Source organism: Electrona antarctica (genome assembly GCF_951216825.1).
Source record: "Electrona antarctica genome assembly, chromosome: 2".
NCBI classification, from domain to species: Eukaryota; Metazoa; Chordata; class Actinopteri; order Myctophiformes; family Myctophidae; genus Electrona; species Electrona antarctica.
The window spans coordinates 57084203-57106826 of NC_136807.1; the positions used below are offsets into that span (position 1 = coordinate 57084203).

At 44.5% G+C, this 22624-nt stretch overlaps 2 protein-coding genes across 2 annotated transcripts in view; both read right to left on the bottom strand.

The window, feature by feature from the left end:
* The window catches only part of LOC306934229 (chymotrypsinogen A-like), a gene marked incomplete at its 3' end in the record, with an annotated part of 117750 nt that overhangs the window by 20639 nt on the left and 74487 nt on the right, over positions 1 to 22624 (bottom strand). The window lies entirely within an intron of this gene.
* LOC306943886 (serine protease 33-like) lies at positions 1533 to 20810 on the bottom strand (the record flags this gene model as incomplete). The annotated part of the gene is made up of 9 exons (XM_079530410.1): positions 1533 to 1739; positions 2487 to 2629; positions 6277 to 6443; positions 7015 to 7190; positions 8027 to 8088; positions 8444 to 8585; positions 11367 to 11503; positions 19395 to 19462; positions 20779 to 20810. 9 exons carry the CDS (start codon positions 20808 to 20810, stop codon positions 1533 to 1535), a joined length of 1134 nt encoding a protein of 377 aa, XP_079386536.1.

Genomic DNA, 22624 nt, shown 5'->3' on the forward strand with positions numbered 1-22624 from the left:
GTTTTATTGAATTTTAATCAAACATACATGAAAACGAAACGACTGACAATTGACAATACATACAACCGAAAACAAAACAAGACAATATACGTACAATACACACAAGGGGAGATGTCTGCCTCTCTTCTCTATCGATGATCATTCGTAATACATAAGTACCTCAAACAGGTGCATATACAGGTTAAACAGGTTTAACTGAAACTATACAAAATCAGGTCTTATGGTAGAAACATGAGCAATCCATCTAAACCAGTTATCTGTGAAGACTTCAACTTGACCTCTGAAGCTGAATGTAATTCTCTCCATAATAAATATACTATAGATTAAATCAATCCATTCATTTATAGTTGGTATTACATTTGTAAGCCATTTTTGTGTTAAGGCTTTTTTGGATGCCACCAGCAATACCCTCAATAGATACTGATCCTGCTTTACAAATTGAAGTCCCTCCAGATCTGCAAGATACATGGTTTTAAAATCAAAAGGAATGTCAACACCAAAAACTGCTTCCAGGACACTGTGGACACTTCTCCAAAATGGAACCACAGAAGGGCCACTCCAGAACACATGAAAATGATTTGACAATGTTTCCCCACAGAGTCTCCAACAGTCCGACTGATACGTGAATGTCTTTTCTGGGCTGGAGTGCAAAAGAAACGACTCACATTTTTCCAACTGAATTCTCTCCATGTGGGGGAACTACTCATTTTCCACTGATGTTTACATATTCTTTCCCATTCTTCTGCTGATATAGTAAGGTTGCCCTCTGCTTCCCATCTTGCTTTAATATTCAGAGTATTATCTCCTTTCATGTTTTGAAGCACTACATATACATTTGAAACGATCTTTTGATAAGTAGAGCCTGCATAAATCTGCTATTTTTCAATAGCTAAAGCATAACATAATGCTAACACCAAAAGGGGTTCCCGCCCAGAATGGGTTAAGGATATTGTAGCGCCACGGTCTATTTGTATTGGTGGTGGGGAGGGGGGGGCGGGGAGGGGGTCGTGAGACATGGCCAAAGCATTTTCGGGGGTCCTCAGCCAAAAAACGTTGAGAACCCCTGCCCTAGGGTAGGTAGGTACCCTCACAAAAAACATGCAGTAATCCTCGTCTACTATACTGTCTCCCCCTGGCCAGCCGGGGCCCCGGCCTGCTTCCACACGCTACGTCCAACCGGGGAAACTCCCCCCTGTCAGGTGAAAAGGAAGCATGAGTTCAGTTCGTTGCTCTCCCCAGGTTGGCAGAGGGAGTGTAGGCTAAATAATGTTACCTAGTTTCCATTTAACCTGTCTTACACTTAAACACGCAGTAACATGTATCATATGTGTTTAGGACTTCTGGGGTTATTTTATTGACATGAATGAATAAGCCCATTACTGACAAAAAGTGCTAAGTTAATAATTGTTATTAACTTTGCACTTTTTTGGGGCCCCTGAGCTTGATCCTCCGTGAGCCAGCAACGCGGAGGCTCAAGCTCAGGGGCCCCCCTAGCTCAGGGGCCCCTGGGCCTGGGCCCAGCAACAGGCCCGTTAATCCTCCCCAATAGAGGTGTAATCATAATAATTAGTGTAATCATAATCTCCATGATCTCTCCTCTTAATCCAGTCCAGAAATCTGTAGACGTTGGTGTAGACACCGGGCGCGTTGCTCATGTCACACCGAGGCCCCCAGCTCACCAAACCAGCCAGGTAGTGGATTCCACCCTGTTCACACATCAGAGGTCCACCTGAATCACCCTGTAAAGACAACCCGTTTAATACAGTCATTATAGAGCGTCGCAGTCCCGCCCCCTACCAGGGCCCAAGAAATGATTCCCCGTTCATTTTTCCTCATAGACTTTTCAAAAAGTATTTATTTAAAGACCCTTTAAGCCTCTTACAAAGCCAACTCGAGTTGTGACAAATCATGACAACAAACACAATCTTTCACTTTTTTTGTTGTTTTTCTTCTTTGTAATTATTTGTTTGGTCCAAAATATTCTGTTTGTTGTCATGATTTGTCACAATTCGAGTTGGGTTTGTACGACGCTTTTAAGGTCTTTAAATAAATACGTTTTGAAATGTCTATGGGAAAAATGCATTGGGAATTATTTCCTGGGACTGACGTCGTCATGAAAGGGGGTGGGACTGCGACGCTCTGGGTGCGTTCGGAAATGCGCACCAGGAGCGCACTCGCCTATTAGTTTGCATTGCACAGTGCGCTCAGTGCGCTATTTCTGAACACACCCTACATAAAGACCAAATGTACCCAACATAAGGCCTGTTGTTGACAGCCATGAAATAAGGCTATAGGCTACTCACTGCCAGTAGTTTAGAATGTAATGCAATTAAACATTAAAACAAAAAGCATTTCAGCATACTGTATGGTTGTGGCATGATGTCACACACACACACACACACACACACACACACACACACACACACACACACACACACACACACACACACACACACACACACACACACACACACACACACACTCACTTGGCAGGCGTCCTTCCCTCCCTCCATGTATCCTGCACACATCATGCTCAGATCCAGTCGGTCTTCATAGGCATCCTTGCAGCGTTGCTCAGAGATCAACGGAACCTTGGCGTCAAACAGTCTGCTTGATTTTTTTGTACTCTCTGAGATTCAAGAACACAGAGAGGCAAAAGAGAGGAAAACTTGACACGTGCCTGCAATATGTTACCTAGAGTACATCTTATTTGTTTCCACGGGCAAAGGAATAGAATACAGCATAGAGGGGAATAGATGAGCCAGGAACCTGTTCTTTAGCCAGAAATGAGTGTTATACACTGACCGTATAGGCATGGCCGCTTTTTAGGTAGTGCGAACAGGGCCTCGCGCCTTTAATAGGCTTATAAATGTTAACAATCACTTTCCCATTAGTAACCATTAGGTTACTAATCTAAGAGAGGCACTCATGCCAGTGTCCTCTGATCGTAGATGTATACCTGACAGAACTACGGCCAGGGTCTGTCCAATTAATCCATTCAATGAGCGATCCAGTCTGCACATGAATTTGTAGGTCAGGTTCCTCGACTCAGCCATGAAGGTGGTGAGACCCAAAGTACAAAAGAGCCCGCTGGCTCTAGTGCTCCTGGGTTTCTTTAACACCTCAGCGCTCAGGACGGAGATTAGTAAAAGGACGGAGATTTATTGATATCAAAACCGATAAAATGTTCCCTCCCATTTTAGCGGATGAGATCGAAACATTTAAAACGTGAATAACTCTTGATCTCAAATCATTCCGTCCAATTCTAAGAAAAGATTATGTTTTTGACGGCCCATTGTGGTCCCGTCGCTAGTTGCGTTAGAATTTATCATACCTCCCGTTGTTGTCGATCGCCTCGGGGGTGTTTTGGCTACACGTTGCTACAGAACATCCAAGATGGCGCCTGGTGCGTCACTAAATGTGCTCCGTTGCTGAAATTCGCTGGGCGCTCTGATTTAATGGTCCTAAATACCCCCGGGCGTTCGGTGTGTTAACAGAATCCTAAAACAGTCATTGTAGGCTACTTGCAGCTTGCGTAAGCTCTCCCTCTTATACTTCACCCACAGTGGGTCAGTATAGGGAGGGGTGGAGTAAGCTATAAACAGGTTTACCTTAACATCAGTAGTGGTGAAATCTCCGAACCAACATGTTCACTTGTACATAGAGCATTCTCCTCTGTCTAGACATAACCTCGTCATCCTCCATAAAGTAATACCATAGACTATGGTATTATTCAGATCAGTCGTAATATACAGCAGATACATACCAGTTTTGCGCCATCCAGAGACCACACACTCCTTCTCATCATCGAATGGTTGCTCTGGCAGACAGGCAGTTTTAACATAGCGGGTTTCCATGGCACAGAGTTGACTTTCAGGGTGGGTGACATTCAGCTGAAGTAAAGCTGACACACAGAATGGTGCATTAGCATATCTGACAACAATGTACAAAGTTTAAGCATTTAGCAGACTCTTAATCCAGAGAGATTTACAGTAGGCAAGGTAAACACAATGTAATACATGCAAATGCATAGAAACAGTGTGGTGCCTATAGGAGGAGGAGATCAGTCCGGCCAAAGAAAAGTAGGCTACATTGAAAACCTTACAAACTATAGTATGCCAGGCCTACATATATTGATATTATGACTAACATACCTTACATGTAATTTATGAAATCATTACAGTAATACCTCTTTGTCTGCCACCAAGTGGCGACAGATAGTACTGCACCAGTATGCCAGAGAATAATGTTTTGGGGTAGATTAATTTCCGTGTTACAGGCAGACCTTCATTGTAACGATCAGCTATTAGCTCACGCTGTTTATACCTTCGCCAGAAACATTAACATGTCGGGAGCGATGCGGTAGAAAATCACAAATGACATCCGAACCTTCGATGGATCAGGAATGCCATGGACAGCGAACTTAGATTCAGAGTTATGAGGCCAACTTGCCTAGCAACCGGGCCAATGATAACAATTTGAATGCTGGCCATTTTGAGCAGAGCTATTCCGCCTGTGCTAAAGGTGATGCATTGAACGAAGGACCTTGTCTGAGGCCCACAGTAAATGTTCTCTTATAGCGAGAATCACGCAGCATACCTCAAAAGAAAGCGTAACTTGTCCACTCTAATTTAAAAAAAAAAAAATGATTTTACCATCTTCCATTCTGGAGATATGCACCTTTATGTAACACCTGCTTTTGTAGTAGCCTACTCTTCTTGAACAGAAAGGCTAATTAGAAGCGGTTTTGTCAGACGCTGTCTGACATAAAAACTCGGAAAGCCTTCGATGTTTTTAGGCGGTTAGTATTACTGCCAAACAACACAACACATTTGCCATGTTCTATCTGACCGGCGTTGATCATCAAGATAAAGAAATAACACAGGCGATACAATCCATGCGTGAAGAAATGAAGAAAAAAGAAAAATGGAGAGAAATCTGACGGAGACACTGAAGTCACAACTCGGATCAGATTACACACACAACCCCTCCCTCCATTGAAAGTCACATGAGAGAGCCCTCCCCTCCCTGAAACAAAGATATTATAAGATAAACAAAAAGACTGCAGCCAGCTTGGTTATAGCCATTATTTTGCCCCGAGATGCATGGGAGTCTCCAGCCTTTACGTGAGTGACAATACGGGGGCTGGGCTGCCTCGTGCTGTTTTCAGGAAGGGAGGGGGTGAGGCATTTCTTTCTTTTTTTTTGCGATCACGTGATCGGAGTGTTGTGCTATCATCCGATGCTAGTTGATAAAGTGCCCGGGTGTGTAGAAAGACGATTGAAAGTAATCAATAAAAACATGCGGTAAACGTAAAAATCTGCTTCCCGCACGTGACGTTTGAGATTTGAACCACGTAGAAATCCCTCTCCCGCATCCACTGTGTTAAAAACTGATTTCCGGCTAAACCGCTCCATATTTGATATAAAGCTTTAGGTACGAATATGTACGTAGCTGGCAGATAACGTCCCATAGGGGCCATACAGTTGAATTATTTAAATGAACAATCATTTGAAAGTTGCGCATGGAGAATTGGACATGTATGTGCGTTCACATATCTCTGTACACGTATCTCTAGTCTGTACGTATTGTGGAGTCTCGCTGAGCGACAGCCTATAGCTCAGTGGTTCCCAAACTTTTTCATGTCAAGGACCCCCAAATTTACACTCATTAGACCCCCACTAGAAAATATATGCCAGGGACCCCCATAGGAGAAGATTTTTACGGCTCTAGCAGTGACCATTTTAAATTCAAGGACCCCCAGTTTGACATGCATATTAATCTACAGACCCCCATTTAATGGCATTTCTATCTCTGGAAATCTATTGTAAAATCAATGTTAATTTAACTCTGAGAGACAAACTATCATTTAGCTGGGGACCCCCTGGAACTCCCTCAGGTACGAAAGAGAAACGCAAAGGAGTGCCGTTTAAACTGTTTTAGGCTGGTTTAGGATCAGTTTACTGTAGCCGTGCAGCGCAAAAAATAAATACATTTTTTTTGTACCCATGAAGAGCTCTAGACACCTTTCCGAGGAGAGACAGAGGCAGAGAGGCTGAGTGCAGCGCTCCAGCCCAGGGGAGGGGAGGGATCGGCTTCATCAACCTGATATGACACAGTGTCTGTCTGTCTGTCTGTCTGTCTGTCTGTCTGTCTGTGTGCGTTACTGAGTGTACAGCACTTGGTTTTAAAGAACACCTGGTTTTAAATGTGCTCTATAAATAAAGGGGACATTTTTATCATGTCATGTTTTATCATGTCAATTCATGGCCTCACCGATGTCACTATGAGAAGCAGAGAAGCTACCATCAGAGAAGTTTGTTTGCCTGTAATCCTCGTGAACGATGGCTCTCCCCACAGGGATGACCTGGTCAATTAATTCATTTTTCGTAAGGTACACTCCCCCCAAGACCACCTGCATGTCCATGGACCTGTTGGGGCTACTGGAAAAGAAAGGGGGAAAAAAAAGAAAAAAAGGACATTAACATAAAAGTAATTCTTCTTTCAAATCCGATACCTGTGTATAGACAAATTCAGAAACGGGTCTCATGGTCGCAGCAAACATATTTCCTGTAGGTGGAGCCGACATAGCTGCGGTGTAAACCCGCACCTCTTCTACTACAGTGACTGGTAGAGTGACTGATGTTAGTCTGCTCAAACGTTACACTTTTATCTGCTTTTAACTAACACTAACTTTACAAAGATGCCCAGAACATCGGGATGAACCTGTGTAGTTTATGGCTGCAGTAGTGGCAACAATCAACTTTGGAGAAAAACGGAATGTCAAAAAATACATCGCGGTGGCTGAGACCAGAGCCATGGAGTAATGGTTGAGACGAAGCAGTGAAAGGTCCTGAAAGGCCATGGGCCAGGGCTTAATTTTCAGGCCTCTTTAGAACTTCTAACTCAGTCATTATGGCTTCAGGAAATGTGTTTAAAATAATCCAGAGGCAGGGTGTTCATTTTCTCTCATTGCATAATATTGCCATCCATTATAAATTCAGTGCAGCTTACATGCAGTGTGCAGCAGTGAGGACCCAACAGGATTCAATGAGGACGCCTCCACATTTATGCTTGAACTGCTCAGAGGAGCCGGTGGCTCTGCTCTGCAGGGACACCTGCCATGGATGATCCCCAGGAAGACTGCCTTTGATGAACATCGGCCTATCAAGAGGCTGAGGTCTGCCACACTGGGAGAACATGGCTGAACAAGATGGAGACATAACATGAGAGGCAGAGCTATAGAGCAGGATATCTGTGTGTGTGTGTGTGTGTGTGTGTGTGTGTGTGTGTGTGTGTGTGTGTGTGTGTGTGTGTGTGTGTGTGTGTGTGTGTGTGTGTGTGTGTGTGTGCGCACGCGCGCGTGCGTGCGTGCGTGTGTGCGTGCGTGCGTGCGTGCGTGTTTAAAGGGTAACTGTCTGCAAATACACATAGACACACAGACAGGCAGGCAGGCAGGCAGGCAGGCAGGCAGGCAGACAGACAGACAGACAGACAGACAGACAGACAGACAGACAGACAGACAGACAGACAGACAGACAGGCAGGCAGGCAGACAGACAGGCAGGCAGGCAGGCAGGCAGGCAGGCAGACAAACAAAATAAGAGACGGTATAGATTTGTGTCATTGTTGAAGTTATTGTTTGTTACCTGAACAGATCACCTCCAGTCTGTCGCTAGAACTAGCGGACCTCATGTTTACACACTTGCTCAGTGAAGACTCAGATCCAACACAGGACGATGTAATCCACCATACAGATTGATGTGCATCATGTCTCCGTGTTGTGTAAACAGCAGAGCCACAGCCCAGCTGTTTACACACTACAGATGATGAATTCAGGTTCCAGTTAGACAGAAAATCAGCCGCTGGTCTCCAATCATCCTGGTGTTTCACGTCCAGTTTACCAGTACAGTGACTAGATCCTCCCACCAACCTGACATCATCAGACACTGTACAGAGACAATAGCATAGGCTAAGTAGTAAAAAGTAATGTTACTTTGATAAGGAGAAAAAACATTTTAGCGTACAATGATGTGTTTGTTCATGTTTGTTTTACCTGTTGTGTGAACTGTTGGATGAACCTGGAGAGCTGAAGAGAAAAATGCAGTACAACAGTGTTTAATACAGTATGAGTGTAACAGAACATGGGACATATCTAGCAGTACAACCATGTTAATTACAGTGTGAATGTATAACAGCAAAAAGGCTGCCTGTTGCCTAGCCCTGGTGTAGTGTAATATAATGTAGCAGTAGTAGTGATGAAACTCAAAGATTGCACTCTAAGGACCACAAAGGAGGCGCAGTCGACAAATCTGAATGTGGTCATATTTCGTCGTCATCATCACTGAGCGCCAAACCATCCCATGTTTCCTGCAGAGGGAATCGGCAGGAGAGGAGAGGAGAGGAGAGGAGAGGAGAGGAGAGGAGATATAGGGGCTACATACTGGTTTGCAAGGTCTTCTGGGAGACGTAGTCGGTGTAGGCTCCCGTGCCTCCGTTGGAGATGGCGGCCAGAGAGAAGGCGTACTCCGTGTCGGGCCGCAGTCCCTCCACCACCAAGGACGACGTGGGGCTAAAATTCTTTATCTGTTTGTTGCCGGAGGAAGAGGGGAGTGATGACATCACTTTGATTTTAAAATCTAAACATAATCGCCGTCACTCCGTCTTTTTTTTTCTCCATAAATGAATGACCTGTTGTATACATCGCAGTGTGACAGTCAGTGCAGCACAAGAGTTGTGAGCATATAAATGGAAGAGAATAATACTCTGAGACATGTTTAAAATGTTTGATGTCAGTCTGTGGGTTTTTATGAATGTGTAACCAAGAGCGTAGAGTATTAACAAGAGCTACAACTAAATAACAGTGTTGGGAAAAGGTACTCGCATGTTTTACTTAAAGGACCACTTCGCCACTTTTCAACCTATCTTCATATAATAGGTCCTCACTAATAATCATGATAAAATTAGGGCCGGGACTTTAACGCGTTAATTGAGATTAATTAACTACAGAAAAATTAACGCGTTAAAAAAATTAACGCATTTAATCGCACCTTTTTTTTCACCGCGGAACGTTTCTCACTGTGTTTCTAGTAGTACTGAATTGGCTGCGGCACGCGAGCTGCAGCAGCAGCAGCAGCTGTTGTTCACTCTACACTACAGGCTACAGCTCCGTCAGAAAGCCCAAAATCCAAACCCAAATGAATCGAATGAAGAAGCCGCTTATATCGCTTTTGCTCCATGGATGGGACATTTAGATGTAAAAGCTATCGGATGGACGCATGGCTGTGTGCAATGTCAGAGGGAAAGGATCCATTTATGACCAACGTTAGCTTATATGCTAGGCTTGCTAGCTGCTTCAGTTTAACATGTCTCACAGACCACCGGAGACGCGCGGTGATTTCACCACAGCACGAAGCTGTCAAGCTGTCCTCGATGCGAAACATACTGAAGTAGCAAGTGACAAGCGTGGGTCAGCCCCAACCTCATGTGAAATGTTTCCCCCATAATAAAGTTGTTTTTATTTGTTCTCATGCCCCGCCATGTAAAGCACATTTGAGTATTTCATATACACACTGAAGACACTATATAGGCACTTGCTGCTCTTGTTTATCTGTTGGGATAAAAACAGTTGTATTGCTTAAAGGGGAATACCACTCATTTTCAACATTTTTCTATGGAGTTGTGTGCACTGGAAATAATAAAGTCCCCCCATTATGTGTTGCCTATAGAACTGGAGGTCTGAAAAAAACAGTAACATTATGAAGTACATTTTTGTGATGTCACTGAGATGTACTTCATAATGTTACTGATTTTTTTCAGACCTCCAGTTCTAGGCAACACAGAATGGGGGGGACTTTCTTATTATATCCACACAACAACTCTAAGGTATATTAATGAATGTTGAAAATGAATGTTGAAAATGAGTGGAATCCCGTAGTCACTATTCACTGGGATACCAAAAAACATTTGAAAAAAAAGGTTTCTCACTGTTCTCGGGTTGAATATTGATATGCGATTAAAATGCGATTAATCGAGATTAATTAACTACAAAGCCTCTTATTAATTAGATTAATTTTTTTAATCGAGTCCCAGCTCTAGATAAAATGTCTGTGTCATAGGAGGGCTGTGGGCAGTTCATCAAAATTGACATTCTGAGTACTTAGTACCAAAAGTACAAAGTACTCAGAATGTCAATTTTCAAGTTTTCAAACGTATACCAAATCTTTTGAAATAGCAGATCTACAAGCTCACAATGCTCACAATGTGTCACACCGTGACACACTGTGAGCTTGTAGATTGGCTATTTTCAAATGGCCAAAATGTATAGGGCTGAAGTGGTTAATCTGTGTTTTGTAATAATAATCACAATATCTCTGCTGTCCACCTAACTCCAAAATGTTCATTTTTCAGGAAATTAAGAAAACATTATATTTTGAAATCAAAGCAATACTGACCCATCAAAGTGTACTTGCATGAGAGGGGGAGAGGTAGTGGAGTTAGCTGCTTTAGCAGACAGTTTGAGGGTCCAATGGAGTTAAGCGGTTCTGTCCGAAACACTTTTTACTACTTCTCATTGGTTCATTATTGTTTTAACCAACACACAGACAGGTGTTCAATAGCACTGATTTAAAAAAAATGAGTTAGGTGGTTTCCTCCCGACAGCAACGGAAATAAACAAAAACTTTAAAATAATTGTAGTGTTGTAAAAGAACAATATTTGTCTCTGAATGTAGTGGAGTAGATGTAAAAGTACTGCAAATGTGACATACCCAAGTAAAGTACAGATACCTAAAATCCACAAAACTAGCATCATTTGTATTGTTGACCTATTTCTACCATATAACGCAACCTTCGTTCAACTTATTAGAACCCTCTGTCACATGGAACTATTTTTTTGTGTCCAGTATCACTACGCTAGCAGTGTATTTCCTACAGCTTTAAGTCCAAAAATCTGAACCAATAAGCCTTTAAGTAAATGTACTTAGTTACTTTACACTGCTGAATAATAATGATCCATTGCAACAGTTTCCACCCAACAGCAACATTATGAAAAGCTAAATCGTGTTTTTTTTTTACAAAAGATTCAAGATTCAATTCAAGATTCAATACTTGATTGCCATGTCAACAGAGTTGATTGGAATTTGTTTCAGTGCTCTGAAAACAGACATACAGACAAACATCACATTTCATACAGTAGAAGAGGATACAAAAGTACAAACATCATATGAGAAGGACCAATAAATACGAAAGAAGAAAAGTTACAATTCATGTTGAATAAATAACCATTCATCGCAGATTATTGTTTTTACAACCAGCTTCACGCTGTAAAGTGTAAAAGTAGTTGTGTTGTGTTGTGTGTGATCTTACCTGGTCAGCATGACCAGCCTCTTTGTAGCGCAGTACATAGTTAATGATGCCATCCTTCTCATAGGCCGGTTCCCAGGTCAGTTCAACGCTGGTGTCGGACACAGCGCCCACCAGGAACTTGGTTGGCTGACCAGGAACTGGAGAGACATGAAACATATAACCAGACATGGAAACAGTGAGTCACGTGGACATTTGGAGTGAGTCAGCAGTTCTAACTGCAGTGGGGAGTTTGTTCCACAGTTTGGGAGACAGAAAGGAGAAGAGTGTGGGACGGTGGAGCGTTGTCCCAGATGTTTTTAAGGAAAGTTCAGAGCTTCCCTGTGTTCTCGGAGTGAGCATAACGTGAATGCTCTCTCTCCCTCTCTCTCTCTCTAAAACTTTATTTATATAGCACCTTTCAAATTTGCATTACAAAGTGCTTTACATCAACAAACAGAAAAATATACAGCAGAAGACATTTCAATAGGCAACAAAATATTATAAGCAGCAGGAAAAAAAAGTATATACTAAAATGGTCTGGTTGGGGAGGACTGTCTTTTTTGTACTCATTGTACATGTACAGTATATTACTTTCTAGAAGTAGAAGTACGTTAACGAGGTAATATAACACTTCATAGCAAGGTGCTCAGGGTTAAGTGCACATTGCAAGAGACTTTTGGACTAATGATTTGTAAGACCTGTTGTGTTTGTAATTGTATTGTGTTATAGGTTAGGTATACTGTGCCAAAATGCAGTCTTCTATGCATTTAAAGGATATTGGGGGTTTGACCCCCCCCAAAAATGTTTCTGTCGCAGACGCTAATTTCTGGGAGCTCCTGCAAGAACTAAAAGCGACTTTCACCGCTGCATATCAGGCATATTGTTAAAGGTATATTCAGTGATTTCACTTAATTCAAATATCACTTATTTTTTTGTTTTGTTGTGATAATCCTCCCTACTATAGAGTGTGCTGACCATATAAGGAGTTCCTCCCTGTCACCAGTTAACCCCTGGGGGTAAAAAAAAACGTAGGTTTCGTTTTTGGCTGGGTGGCCCAGCCTTCATCCAATCAGGATAGAAAGGGGCCTTCCGCCAATCATGATCGAGCGGGGGCGGGCCTTGGTTGTGTGTGCTGTTGGCCTGCCGCGTGTCCCCCCCACTGTAGTGCGTGCATGTGCACATCTTGTTACCGGGCCGGACCGGGGGGTTTTCCAAATCACCCAAATCACTGAATGCTCCTTTAAAACTGATAGGAGAGATAGAAGGTCCGCCCTGCCATGAGAGGGCAGTGTGGGGCCCATGAGTGCAGAGTTCCGAGTGACCGGAAGTGGTCATAGCAGGGGAGTGGTCAGCCGGGTCAGACTGTACCATACTAAATGGTAAATGGTGCATTTATATCCAAGGCGCTTTACATAGATTGTGCATTACATTCACCCATTCACACACATTCATACACCGATTGCAGCGGAAGCCATGCAAGGTACCAACCAGCACATCGGGAGCAATTTGGGGTTCAGTGTCTTGCCCAAGGACACTTCGACATGTAGACAGGAGGAGCCGGGATTCGAACCGCCGACCCATGGATCATTGGACGACCTGCTCTACCTCCTGAGCCACAGCCACACTGTACGGTACAGTACAGTACCATACTGTACCGTACTTAACCATACTGTAGCCTACTGTACCGTACCGTACCTTACCGTACCATATTGTGCTGTACAGTACTGTATTGTACCATACTGTTAGTAGGTCGGACAAATGCCTGTGTCCTGTGTGTGTGTGTGTCACAGTCCCAGGCAGGGCTGTGTTTTTGTCTCCACCAGGCCGAAGGCATGGGGAGAGAGTATGTTTTGCACTCCGTCCGTCCGTCCGTCCGTGGGTCCGTGTGTCCGTCCGTCCGTGTGTCCGTGTGTCCGTCCGTCCGTGTGTCCGTCCGTCTGTGAACAGCTAATCTCCGGCACCGTTAACCCGGTCGATGCAAAATTTTGCACACACACTCCCTGGATGCCAACGATGAACCTCTGCCCCAAAATTTCCAGAATGGCCTGTTATAGCGCCACCAGGAGGCCGCTTTGTGCAAAACAAGTTTTTGGACAGTACACCTACATATTTTGTCCAAACATCATGCAAATTGGTACACAGTCTCTCTAGAGCCATTCAACGAAACGGGTCTTTCAGATTTCTCAGACTCTATCCTGATTGGCTAAGATTGGCTTCCAAAGTTTGCAGGAGTGCTCGGTTTCAAACAAAATGCTGCAAATCATGAACACATCATGTGATGTCCGTGAAATTGTGCACGCACATTCCCACTAGGCAGAGGAAGAAATGCCCCATGAACATTTTCAACTCAGCCTCATGGTGGCGCTATACCTGGCCGAAAAGTGTTTTTACCTCTAACTGCACGGATCTGTGAATAACTTCGTATGCCAACTCCCTAGAGGCCAAGGAAAAACCTTTGCCTGGAATTTTTCACATCTGCTCTTTATAGCGCCACCAGGAGGCCGACATATGTAAAAAACATTTTCTAATATTACTCCTTCAGATTGTATCCAAATTTCACGCAAATCGGTACACATGCTCTCCATAGTCATGTGATCAAAACGGGTTTGTTTGATTTCTCATAATCCACCCTCATTGGCTACGATTGGCTCCTAAACTTTTCAGGAGTAGCCCGCTTTGTACCCGTTTCGTACAAATCGCCACAACTACTCAACGCAGCGTCCGATTGTGGTGAAACTGTGCATGCATATTCCCACTAGGCTTTGGAAGAAATGCCACTTGACCGTTTTCAAATCAGCCTCATGGTGGCGCTACAACAGGCCAAGCCGCGACACACACACACACACACACACACACACACACACACACAACACACACACGTTTATATTGCTCCTAAACATTTTGCCAAACATCACACACACACACTCCTATCCTCCTGGTGGAGACCTGTGCCCAGAAGGGCACTTTTTCTAGTTTACAATATTATTGCATTTATGTTTATTGTTATTGTGTTTTAACAAGGTGATATAGCATAACATTATTATTATTACCAGTATTTGCATATTGTTGTTGTGGTTTGTTTACTAATATCAGGTATTGTTTATTGCAATGTTTTGATACATTTCTAAGTATACTGTATTATATTGAGCGATATAACAGCTACTGCGCATGTGAAATTGGCAGTGACGTCAGAGAAAAGCGAAAGTGAGTTCAGAGTTGAGTTGATGCAACAGTGGAACGACACAAGTTTTTGACCGTAAATTTCGTAAACTTTGTAACCGTTAACTAGGAAAGGAATCGTGTTTTTATTATTCTTCTTTGATGTTGTCAAGCCAGTTAATTATTTTAAAGTGGATCCTTTTTGAGAGAAGCTCAGGAGGAATTCTGTTTGTGGATGGAAATAAGGGATTGGACTTTTCAAGGGGGGGGTGTATACTATTGTAGATTGTCAGGTTGGGGGGTATATACTATTGTAGATTGTCAGGTTGGGGGGGGTGTATACTATTGTAGATTGTCAGGTTGGGGGGGGTGTATACTATTGTAGATTGTCAGGTTGGGCGGTGTATACTATTGTAGATTGTCAGGTTGGGGGTGTATACTATTGTAGATTGTCAGGTTGGGGGGTGTATACTATTGTAGATTGTCAGGTTGGGAGGTGTATACTATTGTAGATTGTCAGGTTGGGGGTCTATACTATTGTAGATTGTCAGGTTGGGAGGGGGGGTGTATACTATTGTAGATTGTCAGGTTGGGAGGGGGGGGGGGGTGTATACTATTGTAGATTGTCAGGTTGGGGGGTGTATACTATTGTAGATTGTCAGGTTGGGGGGTGTATACTATTGTAGAGTGTCAGGTTGGGGGTGTATACTATTGTAGCTTGTCAGGTTGGGGGTGTATACTATTGTAGATTGTCAGGTTGGGGGTGTATACTATTGTAGATTTTCTGGTTGGGGGGTGTATACTATTGTAGATTGTCAGGTTGGGGGTGTATACTATTGTAGAGTGTCAGGTTGGGGGTGTATACTATTGTATATTGTCAGGTTGGGGGTGTATACTATTGTAGATTGTCTGGTTGGGGGGGTTGAACTATTGTAGATTGTCAGGCATTATTCTGTATTTTAGCAAACTGCTGTTAGTGTAACTCTAAGTGCTTTTGTATTAGTAGTATATTATTAGCTTGTGTAGTAGTCAGTAGTTTATAGTTGTATTTGTTTGTGTTCAAACAGTAGGCTAGTAGACTAGTTTAATTAGTTTCACCCTGTAAATAGGCCACTTGATAAGTAGTATAGGCCACTTGATTTCCTTGGGAAGTGTGAAGTGAGTGCTTTAGCCAGCACTCCTGGCAGACGATTAGCAATCAGTTGGATTGGCCTTATACCACCAGGTGAAAGCGTCAGCTGTTAAGCGGCGTCCAGCAAACGAAGGCCAGGCGAACAAAGGCGACAGGCGACTTTGTCAAAGTCCGACAAGCTGTAGCATTGATTAGTGACATATATAGTAGTGTGATAGATATAGTAGTGTATTGTAGTATATGTTTAGTGATCTACAATGTGTTTTCTTCCTATTCCTGTCCTCTCTTCTTCCTGGCGGTCGCACAAACACTGGGTTACACCCAGATGTCGCGGCACAACTAATCTCATCTATCCTACTCTTTCAACTCACGTCGCGCAAGTGGTAACGGGAGGGCTTTGGAATTGCCACTCGGCTGTGGTGGAAGGCAAATCTGCTTTCATCTCAGCTTACGCATCCTTGCTCTCCCTTAACTTTCTTGCTCTGACTGAGACCTGGATCAGACCAGAAAACACTGCTACGCCCGCGGCTCTGTCAGATGTGTACGCTTTCTCTCACACTCCCAGAGCCGTGCGGACAGGTGGTGGGGTTGGTCTGCTCATTTCCAGAAAATGGAAATACTCCCCTGTTTCACTGTCACTATTCTCTCCTACCTCATTTGAATTTCATGTGGTCACTGTTTCTCATCCAGTCAAGCTCACCATTGCAGCTGTTTATCGCCCACCGGGCCCTGCTGGTGGCTTCCTGGAGGAGCTGGACCATCTAGTCTCCCACTTCCCTGTCGATGGCTCTGGATTCATCCTTCTGGGCGACTTCAACCTCCCGACTGAGAAGCAGCTAGACCCACTACTTTCGTTTCTCGCCGCCTTTGACCTAGTTATTTCCCCATCTCCTCCTACCCATGAGGCGGGCAACCAACTGGACCTGATCTTCACCAGAGGCTGCTCTATTGCTAACCTGTATGTCACTCCTCTTTCCAGTGAAAAGGGTAAGAAACTCTCTGATCACTACTTCATGTCCTACTCTCTCTCTCTCTCCTCTCCCCCCTCACAGCCCCTCCCTACCCACATGATTTCCTCACGTCACAATCTTCGCTCACTTTCCTCCACTGATCTTTCCTCTTCTGTTCTCTCTGCTCTCCCTGCCCCTGAATCCTTTGCTCTTCTATCCCCTGATACCGCCACAGATCTTCTTTTCTCTACTCTATCCTCTTCTCTCGACCATCTCTGTCCCCTCACCACCAGGCCTGCACGCCAAACTCCACCTGCCCCCTGGTTGTCGGACTCAGTGCGGACTGAGAGACGGAGCCTGAGAGCGGCTGAGCGCAAATGGAGAAAGGGCAACCTCCCGGAGGACCTTCTCACCTTCCAATCTCTCATTTCTACTTTTTCCTCCTCTCTATCAGCTGCTAAAGCTGCTTTTTTCTGCACTAAAATTCAGGCTTCTGCTTCCAACCCTAAAAAACTCTTTGAAACTTTCTCCTCTCTCCTACAACCACCACCCCCTCCTCCCTCCTCGTCCCTCCTCCCTGACGATTTCGCCAACTTCTTTGACAAGAAGGTGAACGATATCCGATCCTCCTTCCCTCCTCCCCCGGCTGGTGCCCTGCGCACTGCCCACACCCGTCTGCCTGCCACCCCCCCCTCTCTACCTTCATCTACTCCTCTTCCCCCCCCCATCCCCTCTCTATCCCACTTCTCTCCCCTCTCCCCTAACGAGGTCCTTCTCCTTGTTACCTCTAGTCGCCCCACCTCATGCTCTCTGGACCCGGTCCCAACCACTCTGTTGCAGTCTATTGCACCTGAACTTCTTCCCTTCTTAACCCACCTTATTAACACCTCTCTGACATCTGGCTACTTTCCCTCTACTTTCAAGACTGCCAGAGTCACCCCCCTCCTGAAGAAACCGACACTTGACCCCTCTGAGATCAAGAACTACAGACCGGTTTCCCTTCTATCCTTCCTATCTAAAACTCTCGAACGTGCTGTCTTTAAACAACTGTCCTCCTATCTCCACCAGAACAACCTCCTGGACTCCAACCAGTCTGGTTTCAAAGTGGGTCACTCGACAGAGACTGCCCTGCTGGCAGTGACGGAGTCGCTCCATGCCGCTAGAGCGAACTCTCTCTCCTCCGTCCTGATACTCCTGGACCTGTCTGCAGCGTTCGACACGGTGAACCATCAGATCCTCCTCTCCACCCTCGAGGGGATGGGTGTCTCAGGCTCTGCACTCTCCCTGTTTGCATCCTACCTGACGGGTCGCTCCTACCAGGTGATGCTGAGAGGGTCTGTGTCAGAACCACACAGGCTCACAACTGGGGTTCCCCAAGGCTCGGTTCTGGGTCCTCTTCTTTTCTCTCTCTACACTACATCTCTGGGTGCTGTCATCCACTCCCATGGCTTTTCCTACCACTGCTATGCCGATGACACCCAGCTGATCCTCTCATTCCCCCCCTCTGATACCCAAGTGGAGGCACGCATTGCTGCTTGTCTGGCTGACATCTCGGCGTGGATGTCGACAAACCACCTGAAGCTCAACCTGGACAAGACCGAGCTGATGTTCCTCCCGGGGAAGGGCTGTCCGCACCGAGACATGGCCATCACCATTGATAATGCTGTGGTGACCTCAACTCGGACTGCGAAAAATCTGGGTGTGACCCTGGACGATCAACTGACGTTCTCGGCAAACATCGCATCAGTGACAAGGTCCTGCAGATTCCTCCTCTACAACATCAGGAGGATTCGCCCCTTCCTCACGGAGAAGGCAGCCCAGGTGCTCATCCAGGCTCTCGTCATCTCCCGCCTGGACTACTGCAACTCCCTCCTTGCTGGTGCTCCGGCATCTGCCATCAGACCTCTGGAGCTTGTTCAGAAAGCTGCGGCTCGTCTGGTGTTCAACCGCCCCAAGTTCTCCCACACAACCATCCTTCTCCGTTCTCTACACTGGCTCCCCGTAGCGGCCCGCATCCAGTTCAAAACCCTGGTGTTAGCCTATAGGGCAGTGAAAGGAACAGCTCCTTCCTATCTCCGGGCTATGGTCGATGCCTACACCCCTGCCCGACCACTTCGGTCTGCCACCTCGGGGCGACTGATTGCCTCGTCACTCAAGGGTCCTTCTGGCCGATCCACACGGTCACGACTCTTTTCTGTTCTGGCCCCACAGTGGTGGAATGAACTCCCCACTGATGTTAGGACAGCAGAGTCACTGCCCATATTTCGCCGCAGGTTGAAAACCCACCTCTTCAGGAAACACTACCCTTCCTCTCTGCCTGACCTACTTGTTGTTAACTAGTTGTACGAACGCTTGCTTTCTATTGTTGTATTGTTTATTGGATCTTGTTTAGTCGATACACTTAATTGTTTTAGCTCATGCTCATTTGATTTAGCTATTTTGTCTCATCCGGTTAAGGAAATAGGTAGCTGATATATTGCACTTTTACCTTAGCGCTAGGTATACTCTTGGTTGCTTGTTTTTGCAGAAAATGCACTAAAGACTTCTGGTGATTAGTAGTTTTTGTTCCCTACCTATGTTGAATACACTTATTGTAAGTCGCTTTGGATAAAAGCGTCTGCTAAATGACTGTAATGTCAGGTTGGGGGGGTTGAACTATTGTAGATTGTCAGGTATTTTAGATTCACATTGTCAGTCAGTGGCAGCATATTGGGAACAGTGACACTGCAGAATCCCCAGATGTCCATATGGATGGAAACGGTGACTGTGGACTGAGCACTGCCTGAAACAGAGATGGTCCACTCTCACCTCTAGCAGAGCGTGGCTTGGTCAGGTGGCTGATAATCAGCCACTGGATGCCATGGGTCAAATGGATGCTGTGCTCCAGAAGGGAGACACAGTGATTGCAGATGAAGTCTTCGTTGTCAGGGGATTAACTACAGCATTACTGGGCCTCCCTGCAATATTTAGGCTACATATGATCCACATATCCTCAACTCCATAACATTGAAGTTGCTGGAACACATTTCCGTGCGAAATGCACTGGGTGTACTGTTGGGGGTTTATAGAGGTTTAGGGGGGGGGGGGGGGGGGTGGCTGTGTGGTGGACACTAGACGGAGGTGTCTCACCTGTTTTATGTGTCCAATACAATTTGGTGATTAAGTGGGTTTGGCCTATTTGGTGGTGTAACAGTTCTTTCAGGAATCAAAGCTGAATGGGACACAGATGACGTAGATGCTGGAGGGGATCATTTGGGTCTAAACGTCCCCGCACTATTGGGGGATGCTCTATTTATTTATTCTTCCCGATCGGCGCTGGTGCAGGCCATGGTCTAGCACCGTATCCATTTTGCTGCGCCAATAGTCGTTGTATTGGCTTCTGAACTGAATTTTAATTCACACATTAATCATGTTACCAAGATTGCCTTTTTTCATCTTAGAAATATTGCACGAATCAGAGCCTATTTGTCACTGGACGATGCAAAAACGCTAATCCACGCCTTTGTTTTTTCTCGGCTTGATTACTGCAATGCACTTTTTTCTGGATTGCCTAAGAAATCAACTGACAGATTACAACTTGTCCAAAATGCAGCAGCCAGAGTCTTAACTAGAACTAAGATGAGAGAACATATTACTCCAGTCTTGGCCTCATTGCACTGGCTTCCGGTTGTTTTTAGGATTGATTTTAAAATTCTTTTACTTGTTTATAAAGCTCTCAATGGTCTCGCACCTTCCTACCTACATGACTGCCTGCCGAAATATGTCCCAAACCGCCCCCTAAGGTCTTCCACTGCTGGCCTGCTCGCTTTGCCTAAAAAAATGGCAACTAAAAAATACGGGGAAGCAGCTTTTTGCTTCTACGGGCCGACGGCGTGGAACAAACTCCCACTGTACCTTCGACAGGCAGCCTCTGTAGACATTTTTAAAGCTCAGCTCAAGACCCACTTTTACACCCTTGCTTTTAATTGATTTATCTGTCTTTTTAAAAATGTTATTCATGTCCTCACTGTATTGTTTATGCCCTGCTTTTCTTTTCTTTTTTGTGTAAAGCACTTTGAGCTGCATTTCATGTCATGAAAGGTGCTATACAAATAAAGTTTTATTATTATTTATTATTATTATTATATGTGCAGTAGCTGCAGTTGCTCTTAGTCTCAACTTGATCAAGTGATAATGTCTCCGCTCTTTTTACGTCATGACGGCGCCACTGGCCACAGCTATCATGTGGTATCACGCATGCGAGCCAGGTCAACTTTAGATGTAGAAGTGAGTCTGTCATCTCACCGGAACATCCACCTGACCGCAACAGGAGGCACTGAAGTCAAGGACTTCAAGTACCTGGCTTATGGGTCAGCTCAACTGAGCAAGAAACTGGAACGCACTTGCAATGAAAGAGCTGCATACTGGATACCACTCGTCCTCGTATTTCACCTCCAATGTACCAGTACACTTTCTGCTTCCTCCCACCAACCTGAGATCATCAACCTCTGTACAGAGACAATAAAATAGACAGCAACAAGAAATGTCATATGTACTTTGATTAAAACCGTTTAAGGCTACAATCTGATGTTTAGTTGTTTGAGGTGTGTTTGTTCACCTGTTGTGTGGCGTGTTGGTTGAACATGGAGAGCTGAAGAGACAAAAGATTAAATTAATTAGTTTCAGTGTAACCGAGTACATGGATATCTTCTCTACAGAGGATAGAAAGAAAGAAAGAAAGAAAGAAAGAAAGAAAGAACATCAAGTAAAAGAAGGTGCAGAAATACCGTAACATATACAGTGTACACTGGTATTTTGTAAGGTACCGTACCGCACAGTAAAACTTAATACCATACCATCAATACTTGTGATAGATAGGAGTAGCCTAGAAGATTACTGTCATTGGTGAAGTGTTTGTTACCTGAACAGACCACTTCCAGTTTGTGGTTAGTATCAGACATATCAGACAACAATGTTCCACACTCCCTCAGTGAAGATTCAGATCCATCACAGTTCGATACCAACCTCCGTGCAGGTGTCCACTCAATACGCTCATCAGAACTCCTTTGTGTTGAAACAGCAGAGCCACAGTTCAGCTGTCTACACACTGCAATTGCAGACTCCAGTTTCCACCGATAATGATCATCCACTGGGCTCCACTCTCCCTGGTGTTTAATCTCCAGTGTACCATTACAGTTACTTGTTCCTCCCACCAACCTGATGTCTTCAGGCTCTGCACACAGACATGAGAAAAACAGCACAAAATAAGTAATATGATGTTGATTCTAACATAATAAACCGAACCTAAAGTGTAGTTCGTTTTTTTTTTTTTACCTGAGCAGGTGAGTCCAACAGTCTTAGGTGAGCAGGTGTTTCTAGTTGAGTCTGAGGTTCTACAGTCCAGGGCTGCGTTCGAATTCATTCCCTATGCCCCATATAGTGCACTACTTTGGGGTTCCGCCATTTTGTTATAGTGTCCGAATATGTAGTGAGCATTTTTGCACCCTAATGTAGTGGACTGAAGTATCCCACAATGCACCGGGAATTGTAGGGACCATCCGATGGTCACTACAAAAACACAGAAGCAAATCTGCCCCATAATGCATTGCGCAAGCTCGCTCTTGAGCGCACATGCACGCGTTTGCGCGCACGTGCGCTGCTTCTGCATGCATGCGCTTATTGCGCTCCAACTCAGAAGAGGCAGAAGTTGAACCAGCGAAAGAAATCAACACAAATGTACTTTTTAAACTTTCGTTTCCCATCTCTTTTCTTCCCTGGCGGATCTCAAAGCTACAGATCTCGAGACAAATGATCTGTGCATTTATTTGCAATTGATTTGTTTTATTTATTTATAATAAAACAGTTGCTTGCTGCTGTAGAAGGCCTTATATTTTAATAGTTTTTGGATTAAGGTTGGTGAGGTTGTAAAGCTATGTGCTAAAGTCCAATATATATTTTGTACATGCATGTGAGACACATTAATTGTGTCTCCGAACATATGTTTTATTCATATTAATTAATTCCTGCCATTAAAAAATATATGTTATCTAACATGATTT